We start from the raw sequence: 19,934 nt of genomic DNA, 5'->3' as shown, positions 1-19,934 counted from the left end.
ATTTACCAGGGCTCAGCTGCCAGAAACACCCAGGGACCACATTTTCCTTCTAAAATGATGCTGCTGGCTCAGGCTGCACCTGCAGTCTTGCTCCAGATTGCCTCTGGAATGCATTTCCAAGCAGGGAATGCATTTCCAAACCTTCCAGAGGGCAATTCCAGGGATTCATTTAGAGGGACTCCTGTATCTTCTTGATGTATTTGAGATGAAAATTACAAAAAAAGAGATTTATATCAGTGGGGTGAGCAGAATCCTGCTCTGAATGCTCCTTCCTGAAGGCTTTTCCCTGCTGATTTTCCTGCTGGGAACTCCCAGGCTCTCCCAGTCTGTGCTCCAGGGCTTCACCTGTGCAGCTGCCGGCGCTGTGGGGGCAGAAAGGTTCCAGGAGCTGGCCAGAGTCATGAGGAAGAAGGAGGTCAAGCTGGGCCAGGACCAGGTAATGCCTCCTTCCTTTCCTTCCTCGCTTTCCTTCCTCCTTTCCTTCTCTTCCTTTCTCCTTCCTTTCCTCCTTCCTTTCCTCCTTTCCTTCTCTTTCCTTCCTTTCCTTTCTCTTCCTTTCTCCTTCCTTTCCTTCCTTCCTTTCCTCCTTTCCTTTCCTTTCCTTCCTTCCTTCTTTCCTTTCCTTCCTTTCCTTCTTCTTTCTCTTCCTTTCCTTCCTTCCTTTTCCTTCCTTTCTTCTTTTCCTTCCTTCCTTTCCTTCCTTCCTTCCTTTCCTTCCTCCCAGAGCAGCATAAAACCTTTCCATTATTTTATCTTTTCCTTGTGTTTCGTGGTGGTTTCTCTCCTTGATCAATCTCTGGTGTCCTTGCAGCTGAGCTGCTTGCTGAGGATGGTGACCCTGCATGGGATTCCCCAGGATTGGGACACTTATCCCCAGGACCTGCTGCTGTTTTTAAGGTACCTGTGCTGTGGTTTCCATCATTTTGCCTTAGAGCAACATGGGAAAAATAAAAATTAGTTTATAACCAGGCTGATTAATTTGGTTTCTATTTCAGAGTTGTTTAGGCCTCTTCCTGGGGAATAAAAATGGGATTGCAGAAAGCTGGAGGAGGGTAGATTTGTATGAGATATTGCAGTAAATCCTTCCTTGTGAGGTTTCCCAGAGAGGCTGAGGCTGCCCCATCCCAGGCAGTGGCCAAGGCCAAGTTCAGCATTCCCAGGTCCCTGAATGTGCTTTTCCCTTACAAAGCCAAAGCAAACAGGGAATAAAGTGAATTCCCCTGTTCCAGTACCTCCCTGCTGTGGTTCTGTACCCAAACCTTGAACAATTTTAACAATAGATTAGTTGGAATTAGTTTGAATTTAAATCTAACAATTGGAACAGTTTGAACACTAAATTCCTTCAGGTGAAAATTGATTTTTAAAGAACCATTTTTTTAAATTCAAGGAATTTTTGAAGGATTTAATGGCATAGAAGAAAACTGGGGAAGAGCAACTCCTGGAGCTCAGTGTGCAGGTGTGGGAGATGCTTTATCAGACACGGGGTGCCTTGAGCTTGACCTCATTCCCTGAAATTCATGGAGTTTGTCCTTCCAGCCCCTCAGACTATGCAGGGAACTGCAGCCAGTTCTTCAGCAACGTTGGGAAGGCAAACAAGGATGTTCTGCCCAGAGAGGACCCTCAGAGGCAGCATCTGCTCCTGGAGGCTCTGGAGTGTCTGGTATGAGGAGAGAGATTGGGATCCTGCAGGAATTGGGGTCCTGCAGGGCTTATTTGGGATCCTGCAGGAATTGAAGTTCAGGGATGCTCCACCCCAGTTAATGCCTCTGCCTTTATTGCAGGGAGTTCCTGGCACAAAAATAAATCACACAAGCGCTGAGATCCTGGGCTGGCTGGTGTGTGAGCTGGATGGGGACTACATCAGGAGTTCTGGGGGCAGCTTGCTGAAGGATTTGAGCCAGTGTGGATCTTTCCTGCCCGAGCAAGAAGAGGCCATCAGGGACGTCCTCAGCAGTGGCAACACCACCTTTGGGTATGGCTTTTCCTCCTGGGCTCTTCCCTTAATCAACCCCATGGTCCTGTTAAGGCCTGAGTGCACTCCAGCCAAGCAGCTTGATCAAAAACCCAAAAAAATCTTCATTTTGAGCTTTGGACTGGGTCTTTTATGTTGTTTGGTTGAAATTATTTCAGCTGAAAGGCCTGGGTGAAATTCTCCTGAAAAATGGGCTCACTTCTGTGTCTCTCTTGCTCGTTATAAAAGCTTTTCCTCTGGTCTGCAAAATTAATTTTTCATTAATCAAACTTCTCTGCCTGGCCTGGTGATCACAGGTGAGGTCAAGCTGTTTGTCAGGCACAGGTTTCCAGGAGACATTCTGCCTGTCCAGTGAGAGATGTTTGATAAATATTTTGATAAATATTTTTCTTCCTGGTTGCCCCAAGATCTTGGCACTGAATTGGGCCATAGCAAGCAACAGAAATTCTTTGGGTTCCAGAAAGAGCCTTAAGAAAAGAATGTGTTTGTTCAAGGCCGTTTTTCCACCCAGCTGCCCTGATTTATGTCCCTGACAGCTTCTGCTCTGCTGCAATGACATTTTGTGCAACAGGAAGTGGTTGAGGTGTTTTCAGGTTTAAACCTTGTGTTTTCTTAACGTCACATGTTGCAAGGATGTAATCCTGGGAGATTTAAAGGGGGTTTTTTCAGTTTTGTTCTTCCTTGAGACCTGATACCTGCTAATTTTCATAGTAGCTTGCATTAGAGATAGAAATGAGACAGATGAGACATTGTTTTTTGTGTAGAATAGCTGAATTTTTAGTGTATATAGCTCATTTTTATATGATATTAGAAGGTACTGTTTTGAATTTAACAGGTTAGTAAATTATTAAAACTCAGTGGATTGGTTGGTAATGGTTAGTGTATATGTTTATTAAACTTTTCTCTTTCTAGATAGTTTATATTTTTTCTTTATGGATTTTTATGGGATACACTTCTTATTTTTATAGGTGCAAACTGTTTTCTTACAAGAATAGATTGTTATGTAAATTGATTTTTATTTTTATAATTCTTTTCCTATGGGAATTTAATAGATTAATATGGAGTAGTAAGGTTCAAATTATGTCTATAAGGCTGTTCTTTTATAAGTTTTTACTTATTTGCAACACATTTTTTGTCTGCAGGCCTCCTTCAGCGTGGTCAGCCTTCACCCTGAGCGAGCTGAGCGGGCTGATCCCCGTGCTGGGTCCCAGCATCCTGCAGCAGATCCCCAAGGTGGGCTCTGCCGTGGCCTGGGGACCCTGGGGATGGGCATGGGGCTGGGGGCTGCAGGGCCAGCCTGGCTCCAGCAGTTCTTCTTTTAAAGCACCTGGGGCCAGAGGGATGGGGTGTGGGAGGAGAGGGTTTGGGGAGCTGGGGGCTGGAGCAAAGCCTGGGCAGAGTTAAGAAATAAAGCAGGGATTTATTAAAAGGCCTCAAAGGATTCGCCTTGGGCAGTACAAGGGCCTGGCTGTGGCTACACCCAAGATGGACAATGGGTCAGGAGTTCTCACACTTTTATAAGTTTTGGTCCATTTCCATATTGGGGTTCATTGTCCGATTCCAGCTCAGGTTCTGCAGTCCCACCCTCCCAGACTGCTCTCCTCCATTCCCTGTTGTTTGCACTTTTTGGGCCTGGAGCTGCAGCGGTGTCCTTGGTTCTGGGGCTGGACAAGGATTGTTCTGTGTGCCTGAGCTGTGAGGAGAACTGCTGACACTTTCTGTGGAGTTCAGAGTTATTATATACCAGTGCCTTCCAGAATCTGGGAAAGTTCAAACTGAAGGCATCAGGGCTGACTGGTTGGAACTGCAAATCCAGGTCACTTAGGGAGAGCAGGAAAAACTCCCAGTGCTTTGTGAGGAGCTCCAGTCACTGCTGGGTTGGGGGAAAGGGAAAGTTCAAACATTGAAGGAATTGCTTTTGGTTCAGGATCTTCAGAGCCCGGTGTGTGAGGAGCAGGGGCTGTGCTGGAGGCACATCCAGCATTCCCAAATCCCCCTGATGATCCCTTTTCCTTGCAGAAAGCTGTGACCACCTGGCTGAGGAACTTTGCCTGGGATTCCCACCTGTCCAGGGAGGAGCTGGCCACGGTCATCGGGGGGCTCCTGCCCCGCCGGCACAAGCGAGCGGAGGGTACGGGAGCTGCCCTGAGCCAGAGCGTTCCCTCTGGGCCCAGGGCTCACCCAGAGCGTTCCCTCTGGGAGCAGGGGTCACCCTGATGGGCCCAGGGCTCACCCTGACCATTCCTTTTGGGCCCAGGGCTCACCCTGACCATTCCTTTTGGGCCCAGGGCTCACCCTGACCATTCCTTTTGGGCCCAGGGCTCACCCTGACCATTCCTTTTGGGTCCAGGGCTCACCCTGATAGGAGCAGGAGTCACCCTGACCATTCCCTTTGGGCCCAAGGCTCACCCTGACCATTCCTTTTGGGCCAGGGTCACCCTGACATTCCCTGGGACAAGGCTCACCTGACCATTTCCTGGGCCAGGCTCACCCTGACCATTCCCTCTGGGCCCAGGGCTCACCCTGGAGCTCCTCAGGCCTTGGGAGAGGCTCCCAGGGAGGTTTGGGGTCCCCATCCCTGGAGGTGTCCAAGGAGTTCAGTGCCGGTGACAAAGTGGGGATTGGGCACAGATCAACCTTAGAGGTTTTTCCAACTAAAATGATTCTGGGATCCAAAGCTTGGAGCCAAAGGATTTAATTTAACCCTGTGTTTGCCATAGCTTCAGCAGGTTGCCCAGCTAATCTGGAGATAACAAAGGAAAAGCTGGATGATCCGCTGATGCCCACCGAGTACGTACCTGAGGAGCTCCTGCGTGCCTGCCTCCACAACATGTCCCAGGAAAATTACCTCTACCTGGAAAATGACCTCTCCAATATCCTCAGCAACTACGCTTTCAGCACCCCCCAGCTGGCTGTGATGAAGGAATACCTGGACGAGGTAATTCCAGCCCAAAAATATCCAGTTTCCACTAATGGGATTGGTCACGGCCTTGTCCTGGTGAATTTAGGATCTCCAGGGGTATGACTCAAATTTCTACTGATGGGATTGTTCAGGGCCTTGTCCTGGGGAATTTGGGATCTCCAAAGATGTGATTCCAATTTCCACTGGTGGATCTCTCAGGGCTTTGTCCGGGTGAATTTAGAATCTCCAAGGATGTGACTCCACTGTCTCTCAGCTCCTCTCCCAGGGTTTGCCACCTTTACTGGGAAAATATTTATTTCTTATCTCTTATTTCTTTATCTAATCAGTTTTCCTGACCTGTTGGCTCTGAGCCTTTCACGGGGCACCTCATAGAGGAACGTGGCTCCATCCTCCCTCCAATCCCAGTTAGAGAGATGAAAACGGCTCTAAAACCATTCCACCTTTCCCCAGGCTGAGCCCAGCTCCCTGAGCCCTGCTCTGAGCCCGTCCCCTGGTGTCTCCACAGAGGTATCCCAATGGTTATCCTGAGAAAGTGCTCTCTGCAATGGGCCCTCTGCTGCACCTGCTCAGCCCAGAGGAGATCTCCACCTGGAACATGAGCTCTGCTGACTCCCTGGCTGCATTCCTGAAAACTCAGCCCTCGGATTCCCTGGTAGGGGCTTGGCCTTGCTCTCCTGGCTTTGGGGCTGCTTTGGGTTCTGAGGTGGTTGAAGCATCTTTGGTGCCACAATTTTGAGTGGCCCAATAAACTTTATAAAAGAAAGGCCTTGTAAAATCAGGCCTTCCTGTTCTAAGCTAACCTATTAAATTCCCAATAAAAAAATTCATATGAATAAAAACCAGTTAGCACAACAGTCTGTTCTTGTAAAAAAAACATTCACACCTATAAAAACAAGAAATATATCCCATAAAATTCAATAAAAGTATAAACATATCTATTAAATGTTTAATAAGCATATAATGTATATAAATATATTAGAAATACAGAAACATATAATATATATTGTTTAATAAGCAATAACCCTTACCAACCAATGAACTAGATTACTAGATTTCACTAGATTACTAATTGATTACTAAATAAATATATAAACCTATCTATAAGATGTTTAATAAACCTATAACATATATAAATATATTACATATATATAACATATATTGTTTAATAAGCAATAACCCCTACCAACCATGAACTAAGCTTCACTAGATCACAAACCAATTGAATTCAAACACAATGCCTTCTAATACCATATAAAAATGGTATACAATAAAAATAATATAAATAAAAATAAATAAAAGAAATAATAATAAATAAAATCTAAATTTAAAATAATAAAATTATATTAAAATAGTATACAATAAAAAATAACTATTCTACAGAAAAACCATATACCTCACTTCTGTCTCTAACACAAAACTCACAGCAACATGAACAGATCTGAAATGGTTCCATTTTATTTTTCTAATTATAAAATACCAACTTTCTTTCAAGGATGAAACCACACCTCCTGATTGAATTAAATTAATCTAATGGATTGTGTTTCCAGGCCTCAGCAGCAATCAAACGCTACCTGGAGCTGGGCAATGCCCTGAATGCCACGGCCCTGGATGCCATTGGCACCAAGTACGTGTGCCTGCTGAATGCCACTGACCTGAAGGCCATCAACCCCTCCAGCCTCAAGTGAGTCCCAAGCTGGGGTGTCTTGGGCTTCTTCCAAAAGCCCTTTCCCATCCTGATTGTGTTTGTGGGGTGCCCTGTGGTGGGAAGCAATGAGGAATCTGAGTCTGTGTTCTCAGAAGGCTCATTTATTATTTTATGATGCTGTAATATATTAAAGAATACTAAACTAAGCTGTGATAAACTATACTAAAGAATACAGAAAAGATACTTAGAGAAGGTTAAAAGATAATAATGAAAACTTGTGGCTCTTTCCAGAGTCCTGACACAGCTTGACCTTGATTAGCCATTGAGTCAAAACAATTCACAGAAAACCAGTGGAACAATCTCCAACCACATTCCAAAAGACCAAAACACAGGAGAAGCAAATCAGATCATTCTTGTTTTCCTTTTTCTCTGAGACATCTCAGCTTCCCAGGAGAAGAATCCTGGCAAAGAGATTTTTCCAAAAAATATTAATACCACACATCCTTTTCATTTTTTCTGCTCTCAGGGAAAGGGAATTTAGGAAGCACCTTACAACCTACCAGGCAGGGCCCAGATTCCCAATGCAACTCTCTTTATTTCAGTCCAGCAGGCTGCAAATCTGACTCTGTGCTTTCTTTCATCTGCAGAAGAGTTAATTAAATTGAATTTCATAGAATTACTGAGTCCTTAAGGTTGGGAAAAGCCTCTCACATCATCACCCAGCACTGTGGTCACCACTAAACCATCAGGTGCCACTTCCTCGTGGTTTTTAAGCATTTCCAGATTGAATTCCTCTGTAAGACTGAATGAAATTAAATGAAATTAAATAAATTCATTGCCACTTGGCAAACACACAGATTTATTGGGCACTATAAGAGCCATCATCACCTGAAGGACAAATTCTCAGAAGGAAACTGAGCCATTGTTTTTCCTCTCAGCTTCTCTCCATAGAGCTGGGAATTGGGGATCACCTGTGCTGGGCAGAGACTCCCAAAAAACACTCAGAATATGCAAAAATTAAACAGGTTGAAGATAATAAAAGCTTTTTTCACCCTAAATCTTTATTTTTCTGCAGACTGGCGTCTCTGAATCCTTCAGCCTGTTCCCAGGAGACGAAGAACATCTTGTACCAGAAAGCCAAAGAAGCTTTCTCTGACCAGCACCATTCACCTGCTTACTATGAGCTGATTTTGCCTTACCTGGGTATGTAAAAATCCAGGATGCTGTGGGGAAGGAGAACTCTTAGCTATAAACTAAGTGGGTATCAAAATTCATCAAAGATTTGGGAATTTTCAAAGTCAAGTTGTTAAAAGTTTGTCTTTCCAGCTTGTAGATAGCACAAAATATTCTGTACCTGCTTTAAGTTGCCCAAATCTTTTTTCAGACCATCACAGGGAAAATCAAACTCAGGATTTATCTCAAAGCCCATTTCCATGTCACAATTTTTTTTTTTTCCCTGTTAAGCCAAGATTTTTCCAAATTCTCCTCACCCTTCTTTCCCCTGTTTGGCATCACCACAGATTTTTCAATGCCCAACAGAATAACTCCCAATAAATAAAGGAGGAGCATCCCCACGTTTTGCAGCTGCACCTCAGTGTGTTCCCAGCCTAGTAGGGTTTGGAGAAATCCTCATTTTGTGCAGAGACCCAGCAGTGTCCTTTGGGGTGTGCCCTCCTTTGATGCTCTCCTTGCTTTGCTGCAGGGGGGGCTCCTGCTGCAGACCTGAAGGTTCTCAGCAAGGACAACGTGAACATGAACGTGAGCACCTTTGTGACCTTGAGGAGAGACTCCCTGATGGTGAGCTGGCCCTTGGAGCTCTTTAACTCCCTGCATTCTGTTGTGTTCTGTGCTTGGGTTTGGTTGGGCTGTCCATTGGTGGATTCCATCAAATCCAAATTCCATCAAATCCAAATTCCATCAAATCCAAAATATAACACAATATAACACGCACAATATAACACACACAATATAACACACACAATATAACACACACAACGCACACAATATAACACGCACAATATAACACACACAATATAACACACACAATATAACACACACAACGCACACAATATAACACACACAATATAACACACACAATATAACACACACAATATAACACACACAATATAACACACACAGTATAACACACACAGTATAACACACACAGTATAACACACACAGTATAACACACACAGTATAACACACACAGTATAACACACACAGTATAACACACACAGTATAACACACACAGTATAACACAGACAATATAACACAACACAATATAACACACACAGTATAACCCCAACACAGTATAACACACACAGTATAACACACACAGTATAACACACACAGTATAACAAACACAGTATAACACAACACAGTATAACACACACAGTATAACACACACAGTATAACACACACAGTATAACACACACAGTATAACACACACAGTATAACACACACAGTATAACACAACACAGTATAACACACACAGTATAACACACACAGTATAACACACACAGTATAACACACACAGTATAACACAACACAGTATAACACACACAGTATAACACACACAGTATAACACACACAGTATAACACACACAGTATAACACACACAGTATAACACACACAGTATAACACACACAGTATAACACACACAGTATAACACACACAGTATAACACACACAGTATAACACAACACAGTATAACACAGTATAACACACACAGTATAACACAACACAGTATAACACAGTATAACACAGTATAACACAGTATAACACAGTATAACACAGTATAACACAGTATAACACACACAGTATAACACAATATAACACACACAGTATAACACAACACAATATAACACAACACAGTATAACACAGTATAACACAGTATAACACAGTATAACACAGTATAACACACACAGTATAACACAGTATAACACAGTATAACACAGTATAACACAACACAATATAACACAGTATAACACAACACAGTATAACACAGTATAACACAGTATAACACACACAGTATAACACAGTATAACACACACAGTATAACACACACAGTATAACACAATATAACACAAACAGTATAACACAATATAACACACACAGTATAACACAGTATAACACAACACTATGTAACACAACGCAATATAACACAACACAGTATAACACACACAGTATAACACAGTATAACAGTATAACACAGTGTAACACAGTATAACACAACACAGTATAACACACACAGTATAACACAGTATAACAGTATAACACAGTGTAACACAGTATAACACAACACAGTATAACAGAGTATAACAGAGTATAACACAGTATAACACAGTATACACAACACAATATAACACAATATAACACAGTATAACACAGTATAACACACACAGTATAACACACACAGTATAACACACACAGTATAACACAGTATAACACAGTATAACACAGTATAACACAGTATAACACAGTATAACACAGACAGTATAACACAACACAATATAACACAGTATAACACACCACAGTATACCACAGTATACCACAGTATACCACAGTATACCACAGTATAACACAACACAGTATACCACAGTATACCACAGTATACCACAGTATACCACAGTATACCACAGTATACCACAGTATACCACAGTATACCACAGTATAACACAGTATAACACACACAGTATAACACAGTATAACACACACAGTATAACACAGTATAACACAACACAGTATAACACAGTATAACACAACACAATATAACACAGTATAACACAGTATAACACACACAGTATAACACACACAGTATAACACACACAGTATAACACACACAGTATAACACAGTATAACACAGTATAACACAGTATAACACAACACAGTATAACACAGTATAACACAACACAGTATAACACAGTATAACACAGTATAACACAGTATAACACAGTATAACACAGTATAACACAACACAGTATAACACAGTATACACAACAGTATAACACAGTATAACACACACAGTATAACACAGAAAAAACAAACACAGTATAAACAGTATAACGCAAGATAACACAAACATATAAAACACACAATATAACACTGTATAACACAGTATAACAAACGCAGTATAACACAACGCAGTATAACACAACACAATATAACAAAAACAGCAGTATAAACACAGCGCAATATACACATTATAACACAGTATAACACATATACCACAGTATAACACAGTTAACACAATAACACGTATAACATAACACAGTATAACACAGTATAACACAGTTAAACACAATAACAACACAAGTATAAACAGTATAACACAATACCACAGTATACAGTATAACCAATATACACAAACAGTATAACAGTATAACACAGTATAACACAATATAACACAACACGTATAATACTGTATAACAGTATAACCAATATAACACAAACAATATAACACACAAAAAGTTAACACAGTATAACACAGTATAACACAATATAACACAGTATAACACAATATAACACAGTATAACACAGTATAACACAGTATAACACAACACAGTATAACACAGTATAACACAGTATAACACAATATAACACAACACAATATAACACAGTATAACACAGTATAACGCAGTATAACGCAGTATAACGCAGTATAACGCAGTATAACGCAGTATAACGCAGTATAACGCAGTATAACGCAGTATAACACAGTATAACACAGTATAACACAACACAGTATAACGCAGTATAACGCAGTATAACGCAGTATAACACAACACAGTATAACACAACACAATATAACACAGTATAACACAGTATAACACAGTATAACACAGTATAACACAGTATAACACAGTATAACACAGTATAACACAGTATAACACAGTATAACACAGTATAACACACACAATATAACACAGTATAACACAGTATAACACAAACAATATAACACAATATAACACAATATAACACAATATAACACAATATAACACACACATATAACACACACAATATATATTATTAATATAGTAATAATAAATTTTAATTATAATCAATATAGTTGATTGAAATTGATTTAAATCAATTTAATTATAATCAATATAATATTAAATAATAAATAATTAAATAATGTATAATTTACTATTACTTTTTAATTAATAATTATACTATATTAATATTAATATATTTATATAGAATAAATATATATTTATATAGAATAAATACAGAATAAATATATATTTATATAGAATGAATATTATTTTTATTTATAGTTTTTTTCTACATTATTAATATATAATACATAATAAATATTTAACATATTTTATCTCTTTTTTATTAATTAAATTTTTAAAAATCTCATTTCTATCTGTAACACGAGCTCCATCAGCGCAATCCTAACCCTGCTGTGTGTGTGTTTCCCCAGCTGCTGACGCCCGGGGAGGTGCAGGGGCTGCTGGGGCTGCACCTGCCCGAGCTGGCGCAGTGGCAGAGCAGGGCCCCGGTGCGGGACTGGGCGGCGCTGCAGAAACAGTCGGAGCTGGACAAGCTCCACGTCGGCCTCACGGGGGGCGTGCAGGAGGGCTACATCAACCTGGTCACCCCCAAATTCCCAGGTGGGTGTGGGGCCCTGCTGGTTGGGGTTTCACGGTTCTTTTGGGGTTGGACGGACGTGTGTGTGCTAAGGAAGGCAGGAGCCTGCCCTGAAATGGAAAAGGGAAAATCCCCCACTATTACAGCGACCTTAGACGGTCACTGTGGTGAGAGAAGGACGAGAATCTTGTTTCTTGATCAGAAGGCTGATTTATTCATATAAGATATATAATACATTATAACTATACTAAAAGGAAGAAAAAGAGAGGTTACAGAGAGCAGCTATGCTAAGAATAGAATAGAAAGAATGAATAACAAAGTTCTTTGCCCAGAGCTGCTCCTGTGATTGGCCTTTAATGGTACACATGGAAGATGAGCCAATCACAGGGACACCTGCTACATTTCACAGCAGCTGATAACAATTGTTTACATTCTTCTTCTGGGGCCCTTTGCTTCCCAGAAGAAGGAGAAATCCCAAAGAAAGGATTTCTATGAAGAAATGTCTGTGACACCCCACCCTGAATTGCTATAAATTTGAAATTAAGGCTCTCTCAGGCAAAGATATGGGAGCAAGAAATAACAGTTCTTTAATAGGGAAGAAAATAAAAAGATCAAATAAATAATGCAGTAAACTAAACGGACACTGCCAGGTTCAGTCACTGATTTCTGTGCTCTGATGTCCTCTCTGTCCTCCAGCAATGTCCTCAGCCCCTCTGGGCACTGTGGCCATGGTGTTTCACCTCCTGCCTGCCCTGCTGCTCAGCTTCCTCACGCTGTCCATCCTCTCCTGACCGTCTCCTCCGCGAGGGACCAGCCTGGCACCTGCTCTGAGACCCGGCCTGAGGAGTGCCCAGAGCTCCAGGCAGCTGGGGTCAGCCCAGGACTCACTTTTAGGTACTTTTGGCTTTCAAATCAGTTGGAAAAACCCCAGTTGTGTCTGAAGGGAAGATCCCAGACTCTCTGGTGCAGGATCTTTTCCTTTGGGACAGCCCAAGCCCAGCTCAGCCCCAAACCACTGCTAAAGCCCATCTTACTGCTGGGTTTAAGGGTGAGTCCTGCAGGTGAAAAATGACATTTCCCAGAGCCTGACCTCGTGACACTGCCAAGACCTAGGGGTGGGAGTGAAGTTTGCCAGCTGCTTGTAAATAAATCCTGGAACTGAGCAAAAATGTCAGAAGCAAACTGATGAGTGTCTGCTTTTCCTTGGGGCTGCCCTCACATTCCTGGCTGCAGGAATCCCCCCAAATGAGGGCTCAGAATCCCAGGATCTGCCTGTTTCTGTTCCTTGGGGTTGGCTGTTCAACGTTTAGGAGCTGAGACTCTTCTCAGCTTCATCATCTGGAGGGAAAGTTTTTGCCCAAGGTTTTCCATATTTTTTCCCCACTCATTGGAAATATCTGTCAAAAAAAACCCCTCAGTGAAACCTGTATCCAGCTCCTGACATCCCCCTTTCCTCCAGGAGGAAAAAGGGTTTTATATATTTTATATCTTATAAATCTTCACTGTTTGAGCTTTCTAGAGAGGGAGCAGGTCTGTCCTTCATTGCAGATTTTGGATTTATGCTGGAAAAGCTTCCCCACAAAGCACTAAACACCTCAAAGGACACATTGGATTAGGAAAAACCAGATTGATGTTTTATTGTATAGCACTGAACAGTAATCAAGATAAATTATCTCCAGCTAATCATCCCAGAAGAGTCTGTGTGTGGTTTGAGCAAACCTTGATCAAAAAGCAGCTTGTGAGAAAAGTTAAATAAGATTTTTGGGGATCTCTCAGCTGTGGTGCAGGGCCACCAGTGACTCAGTCCCTGAGTTTTCCCACTGTTTAACAGATCCCAGTGGGATGGGATGGACAGGAAATCCCTGCAAGAGCTGGGCCCGGTGCTCTTGCCTTGGCAGAGCAGTCAGCAGCACTGCTGGTTCTACTACAGGGAGTAAATCTCTAGTAAGGACCTGTGGAAGCTTCTCTGGGCTGGAAAAATCTGTCCTCCTTCACTGGCCCACCTCAAAAATAACCAAACCCTGTGCTGGCATCAAACGGGGATGAATTCTCTTCCCTTTCCTGGTCCAGCTGTCCAGCAGGGACTGCCCAGCGCAGTTCCACTGGGATGGAGGGAGGGGTGTGCAGGGTGGGGGGCGCTGAGGGGGGCTCAGAGCAGCCCCCCCAGCAGAACACTCCCCATGGTGGCTGCCAGCAGGAGAGCGAGGCAGGAGCAGAGCCTGGATCCTGATCCTGATCCTGATCCTGATCCTGATCCTGATCCTGCAGGGAGGGAGAGCACAGGGAATGGGATTCTCCAGCTGCCCAGGGAGGGCTGTGGGCTCAGCAGCTGATGGGACACCTTGAAGTGCACCTGAGAACCCGAGGGCACCCCCAGGGCCACGTCCCCAGCTGTCCCCCAGCCCTGAATCCCCCCAGGAATGAGGGGGACCAGGCAGCTTTGTCCTCCCCAGCATTCCCAAGCCTTTCCCCCATTCCCAGCTCACCGGGCTCAGGGTGCAGGTTGATGTGGCCGTTGGAGGTTGGCTGTGCTGGCTCTGGAACGCTCCCAGGGGTGGGTTTGGGGCTGGGGACAGGGCTGGGAGGGGAACTGGGCTGGCACGGCACGGCCGGGGAGGAGCTGGGGCTTGTTTGGGGGGGAATGGTGGAGCTGGGAATTGGGGTGGGCGTGTGTGGGGCGGGGGTGGCAGTGGGGACAGAGGTGGTGACACTGGCTGGGGTGGTGACAGTGGCCATGGAGGTGACACTGGCTGGGGTGGTGACACTGGCTGGGGTGGTGACACTGGCTGGGGTGGTGGGCACAGAGGTGGTGACAGTGGCCATGGAGGTGACACTGGCCGGGGTGGTGACACTGGCTGTGGAGGTGGCAGCAGGGCTGGCTGTCCCCGTGGGCTCGGGCCGCCCTCCCTGCAGGCCGATGTCCAGCACGCAGTCCAGCTCCTGCTGGGATTGCAGCTGCACCCAGCTCACCACCACCGGCTCGTGCTCGTGCTCCTTCAGCTCAGGGAGGTTTTCCCCCAGCAAATGTTTCACGTCGGTGACGCTGAGTTTCTGCAACACACACACAGAGCATCCCCTTCCCTCACCCTCACAGCCCCAAACGCTTTGCTAACGGGGCTGCAGAGCAACTGAAACTTCCTAAAGGAAAATTATAAAGGTGAGAATGTGGAGAATTGGTGATTTGGTTGGGCTCCACCCTCAGCCAGCCCTGCCCTTCCCTGGGGAGAGAGGCAGCAGCACCCCCGGGCTGTACCTGCAGTTCCTCAGGATTTAGGGTGAGGAAGGTGCTCAGATCCATGTTTATGGCCACACCAGCATTAGCCAAATCCTTCAGATCTTCTGCTGGAGCTCCACCTTAAAGAGAGCCCAAGGAACACCTGGAGATGTGCAAACCCAGCCAGCACTTCTGGGGAGAATTTGGGGAGGTTCTGGAGGCTGCCAGACCTGTCTGTGGCTGAGAAGAGACCCCGAACCTGGTGTTGGGAGGGAGGGTGAGGGGAAGCACCTACCCAGGTATGGCTGGATCTGGCAGTAATAGGAGCCAGGGGTGCTGGCCAGGCTGGCAAAGGCCTCCCGGGCCTTCCTATAGAGCTGATCCTTCTTGGTTTGGGAGCATGAAGAGATGTTCAACCGCCCAGCAGTCCTGGAAGGGGGCACAGGTCAGCCCTGATGCCTTCAGTTTGAGCTTTCCTGTTTCCCACATTCTGGACTGCATTGGTACAGAACTCTGAACTCCACAGAAAGTGTCAGCAGTTCTCCTCACAGCTCAGGCACACAGAACAATCCTTGTCCAGCCCCAGAACCAAGGACATCGCTGCAGCTCCAGGCCCAGAGAGTGCAAACAACAGGGAATGGAGGAGAGCAGTCTGGGAGGGTGGGACTGCAGAACCTGAGCTGGAATCGGACAATGAACCCCAATATGGAAATGGACCAAAACTTATCAAAGTGTGAGGACTCCTGACCCATTGTCCATCTTGGGTGTAGCCACAGCCAGGCCCTTGTACTGCCCAAGGTGAATCCTTTGAGGCCTTTTAATAAATCCCTGCTTTATTCCTTTAGCTCTGCCCAGCTTCTGCTCCAGGCAGCCTCTCAAGGTGTCAGCAGCACCCCAAATTACAGATTAATTGTTCTGGTGGCTGTGAGGGACAAGGGGGATATCCCTGCTCATGGTCCTGGAGCTCAGGTAGGATCTGGGATTGGGACAGGGCCATCCCACTGTGCTGGTTGGGAGTGGGGACATCCACAACAGAGCTGGGGCTCTTCCATCCCACCTTCCCAGAGCCCAGGGCCTCTGAGGGCTGAGCAGCAGCCCCAAGAAGCGGCTCACCCGATGGCTGCAGCAGGGATCTGCTGGATCTGCCCCTCCTGCAGGTTGCACAGGCGCCTGCCTCCAATCTGCTGGAGCAGGGGCCCCGTCAAGGAGCCCCCCAGGGCCAGGTACCTGCTGAGCAGCTGCTGCACCTGAGGGACACAGGGCACAGGCAGGGATGGGAGATGCTCCTGGTAAGGATGGCAGTGCTGCCAACCCCCCAAAACCCCACAATGCCTCCAGCCCGAGCTGGGCTGGGACAGGGGCAGTCCCAGTTTGGGTTCCTCACCATCCATCCCCCTCTGCTGCCATGGGTTTACCTGGGAATCGCTCCATGGTCCTTCTGAGTCGCTGAGCAGGGCTGAGAGGGTCTCACTGGATGTCACCTGCCACCGGCTGATCTCCTCCTCCGTGTACAGGCGGGACAGCATCCCCAGCTGCCTCAGCTTCTCCTCTGGGATCTCTGACCCCTGGAAAAACTGTGGGGCCCAGCCCGAAGGGAAGGGAAGGGAAAATAGGGCAGGAATGAGTGCAAAGGACCCACTTGGGCACCTTCATCCCTGTGCCCACTGAGCCCTGTGCACTGCCCATCCTGGCTTGGCCCGTGCTGCTGGGGAGCTCCTGCCCTGTGCCACCCCTTACCTCATCCACCTTTTGTTTCAGGACCAAGTAAGCCTCTGGGATGAGTGGCAGATCCTTCACAGCCTCCAGGTTTTCTACTAACACATCATTGCTCAGGCACAAGTCCAGGTCCTCAGGCAACAGGAAGGCGATGTCGTCGATGTTGCTGGCGGTGATGGGCTCGGCCTGGCAGCCTGAGGGCAAGGAATTGGTCAGGCAGAAGGTGTGTGTCCCCTGTGTGCCCTTCCCACCTGGCCCTCAGAGCCCTGCTGAAGGACAGGGAATCACAAAAACGTGGCTCAAGCCATGGTGAATCCTGTTCCCATCCCCTGGTCCCCAATCCACAGAGGTGTCTCATTTGCTGTCATTCCCTGAAGTCATTCCAGAAGAACCTGGTGATGTTTTGCAGCCCACATGTGCTTAGTCCTGTTAAAATCAGCTCAAACTGCTCCATATCTCCTACAAGAACATCCTTTGCTCCTGCAGCATCCTGCCCTGGGGACTGTCCCAGCTCCTTCCTGAGTGCTGCCACCACATCTCTGCTCCCAGGTAAGAGCAAGACCTCACCTTGTACTTCAAGGACATTTCCCCACTTCCCCCGTTTGTGGGAATCCCAGATTTCTGCCTGGTCCAGCCGGGAGCTCCCAGACCCTACCAGCCCCGGGCATTGTCCCCTCCCAGAGCCCCGGCCTGGCCGGAGGGAAGGGAAACACTCACGGTCGGTGCTGCGCTGCAGCCGGGGCCGGGAGGCGGCTGAGGCTGCTGCGAGCGCCCTGAGGAGCAGCAGGGATTCCTCCCGCTGGGAACGCCCCTGGCTGATGTAGGCGGCAGCGATGCTCGTCCTGAAACCCTCCCGAGCTGCCTGCGGGGGACACGGGGTGCTGGACCGGGGACGGACCGAGGTGGGGACAGGGGGACAGGACACGGGTGCTGGGACCGGGGGGACGGGACCGAGGTGCTGGGACGGGGGGACGGGACCGAGGGTGCTGGGACTGGGGGACAGGACACGGATGCTGGGACCGGGGGGACGGGGACAGAGGGTGCTGGGACCGGGGGACAGGGACAGAGGGTGCTGGGACCGGGGGGACGGGGACCGAGGGTGCTGGGACCGGGGGGACAGGGACAGAGGGTGCTGGCGGGACGGGACAGAGGGTGCTGGGACTGGGGGGACAGGGACAGAGGGGTTTTAGGACTGGAGAGCACAGGGACAGAGGGGATCTAGGACCGGAGAGCACAGGATCCTGGGTCCCCCACCCTCGGAGCTGACCTGCCCGATGGCCATCTCCCCCCGAGGAGAGAGGGACCTTACCTCGGCCACCAAACTCAGCGTGGTCTGGTTCAACGCCAGCACGAGCGGCCCCAGGTCTTGCAGAGTCTGTGAATCCCAGCCTGAGGGATCCCTGCGGCAGCAGGAGCAGCTCAGCATCCCGTGGATCCCCACCCCTCCTGTTCACCGCCCACCCTTCCAGCAGCGGGAAGGCTCCTCACCCGTACGGTGTGTCCCCCGAGAGGAGCAGGGCATTGAGGGCGTCCTGCTGTGCCCCTGTCAGCGCCGGGCACAGCTTCAGCTTCTCCAGGATGTTGGGGTCCGAGGCCAGGATGGTGCCCGGCTCCAGGTCACACACCAGCACCCTGAGGCTGTACATGTGGGGTGTCATGAAAACGTCCCCTAAAATCAGTGCCGGGGTGCTGCCATCCCCACGGCCGGGTGGGTGCCCCCGTATCCCGGGGTTTGGGTGAGGGATAAAACAGCAGCGCCCGGGATTCAGCCGGGGCGAGGCTCCAGCTGCAGCCGCGTGGAGGAAGGACAGTCCTCGGTGTGTTTGTGTTTGTGTTTGTGCAGGAGCCCAGCCAGCTGGAATCCCAGCACGGAACCGGCTGCACAGGGCTGTAAATCCTCCCTGCCCAGTGACCCGGCACAGCAGCAAATGCGGGATAAACGCAAATTCACCCCAACAGACCCCTTGGAACCCCCCAGAGCCCCCACCGGGCTGGGCTGGTACTTACTGGGGATGCTCAGCGTTGGACAGGACGGCTCCAACAATCAGAGCAGCCTGCAGAGAGGATGGGGGATGCTCAGCCCCGGTAAGGAAAGGGAAGAAGGGATCTGAGATGCAGGGAATAGGATCTGACCCGGCTGGAGCACCCACACTGCTGCCCGTGGGAGCAGCCAGGAGCTGCAGCAGCCCCTGGGTGACTTGTGAGGACAAAAGCCACCAAAGCCACTCTCAGCAGCGGGGACACTCGGGTGGGTCTGTCCCTGCTTGCCTGGAGCTGGGTTTGGGAGCAGGGCACGGAGGGGAGGGATGGGACAAGGACAGGGCCACGCTGTGCACAGGGGGACAGCAGGGAGGTGGTGGCTGTGCCACCCTGGAGCTGAGCGCTGCAGGAATGGTGGCACCTCCAGAGCCAGCTGGGGGATTCTGGGGAAGCCCTGGCACGGTGGGAGCCAGCAGAGCCGGCAGGGACTCACCGCTGTGGCTTTCACCGGGTCTGTGGAGATGCCTACAAGGAAGCAGGAGCAGGTTAGGAAACATCCCTGGAGTATGAACAGCTCATCGGGGCTGCTCCAAGCAGCTCTGGGTTTGAAGTCTGGGAAGAGCCTTTCCTTTGCTAATTTCATGTTTAGGAAATGCTGTGGATCACTATGAAGGGAGCAGCCCCCAACCTGAGAACCCCCCGCTCCCTCCAGGAGGGTGTGGAAGACAAAAAGGGATAAATCCATCCCTGGAAATCCGGGAAGATGTCCCTGGGGAAAGCCTGTGGATGCTGAGGGGAGCAGGACACAGAGCCCGAGAGGGCTGAACCGAGCAGGACTGGGATGAGGAGCAGCACAGCTGGAGCATCCCTGGGGTCCTGGGGCAGT

At 47.6% G+C, this 19,934-nt stretch overlaps 2 protein-coding genes across 3 annotated transcripts in view; one reads left to right on the top strand and one right to left on the bottom strand.

The window, feature by feature from the left end:
* The window catches only part of LOC135454058 (mesothelin-like), a 30,654-nt gene extending 17,314 nt beyond the window's left edge, over nt 1–13,340 (top strand). The window contains exons 17-29 of one of the 2 annotated variants that reach the window (XM_064725782.1): nt 316–436; nt 812–897; nt 1,537–1,660; nt 1,782–1,972; nt 3,115–3,205; nt 3,992–4,103; nt 4,693–4,910; nt 5,401–5,547; nt 6,443–6,576; nt 7,616–7,743; nt 8,243–8,337; nt 11,972–12,161; nt 12,835–13,340. In XM_064725782.1, coding sequence (XP_064581852.1) covers nt 316–436; nt 812–897; nt 1,537–1,660; nt 1,782–1,972; nt 3,115–3,205; nt 3,992–4,103; nt 4,693–4,910; nt 5,401–5,547; nt 6,443–6,576; nt 7,616–7,743; nt 8,243–8,337; nt 11,972–12,161; nt 12,835–12,929 — 1,732 coding nt within the window. In that variant the 3' untranslated portion in view covers nt 12,930–13,340. The remainder of the gene's footprint in view (nt 1–315; nt 437–811; nt 898–1,536; nt 1,661–1,781; nt 1,973–3,114; nt 3,206–3,991; nt 4,104–4,692; nt 4,911–5,400; nt 5,548–6,442; nt 6,577–7,615; nt 7,744–8,242; nt 8,338–11,971; nt 12,162–12,834) is intronic. The other variant, XM_064725783.1, reaches the window with a different exon arrangement.
* A 436-nt stretch (nt 13,341–13,776) lies between these two features.
* LOC135454059 (mesothelin-like protein) lies at nt 13,777–18,824 on the bottom strand. Its single transcript, XM_064725784.1, has 10 exons — nt 18,557–18,824; nt 18,378–18,468; nt 17,786–17,930; nt 17,090–17,262; nt 16,768–16,926; nt 16,466–16,599; nt 15,648–15,781; nt 15,392–15,492; nt 14,625–15,189; nt 13,777–14,400 (listed from the first exon to the last, which is right to left on the bottom strand). Exons 1-10 carry the CDS (start codon nt 18,724–18,726, stop codon nt 14,288–14,290), a joined length of 1,785 nt encoding a protein of 594 aa, XP_064581854.1. The 5' UTR covers nt 18,727–18,824; the 3' UTR covers nt 13,777–14,287.
* Between the last annotated feature and the right edge of the window lie 1,110 nt (nt 18,825–19,934).

Source organism: Zonotrichia leucophrys, chromosome 14 (assembly GCF_028769735.1).
Source record: "Zonotrichia leucophrys gambelii isolate GWCS_2022_RI chromosome 14, RI_Zleu_2.0, whole genome shotgun sequence".
NCBI classification, from domain to species: Eukaryota; Metazoa; Chordata; class Aves; order Passeriformes; family Passerellidae; genus Zonotrichia; species Zonotrichia leucophrys.
This window is presented reverse-complemented; position numbering and strand designations above follow the sequence as displayed.

What these genes read in the sequence shown, in the direction of transcription:
- LOC135454059 (XM_064725784.1), bottom strand. Translation starts at nt 18,726, where the DNA reads ATGACACCCCACATGTACAGCCTCAGGGTGCTGGTGTGTGACCTGGAG. An exon ending in GACCATGGAGCGATTCCCAG is followed by an intron (nt 16,600 to 16,767) that starts GTAAACCCATGG and finishes TGTGTCCCTCAG; the next exon opens with GTGCAGCAGCTGCTCAGCAG. An exon ending in TAAATCCTGAGGAACTGCAG is followed by an intron (nt 15,190 to 15,391) that starts GTACAGCCCGGG and finishes TGTGTGTTGCAG; the next exon opens with AAACTCAGCGTCACCGACGT.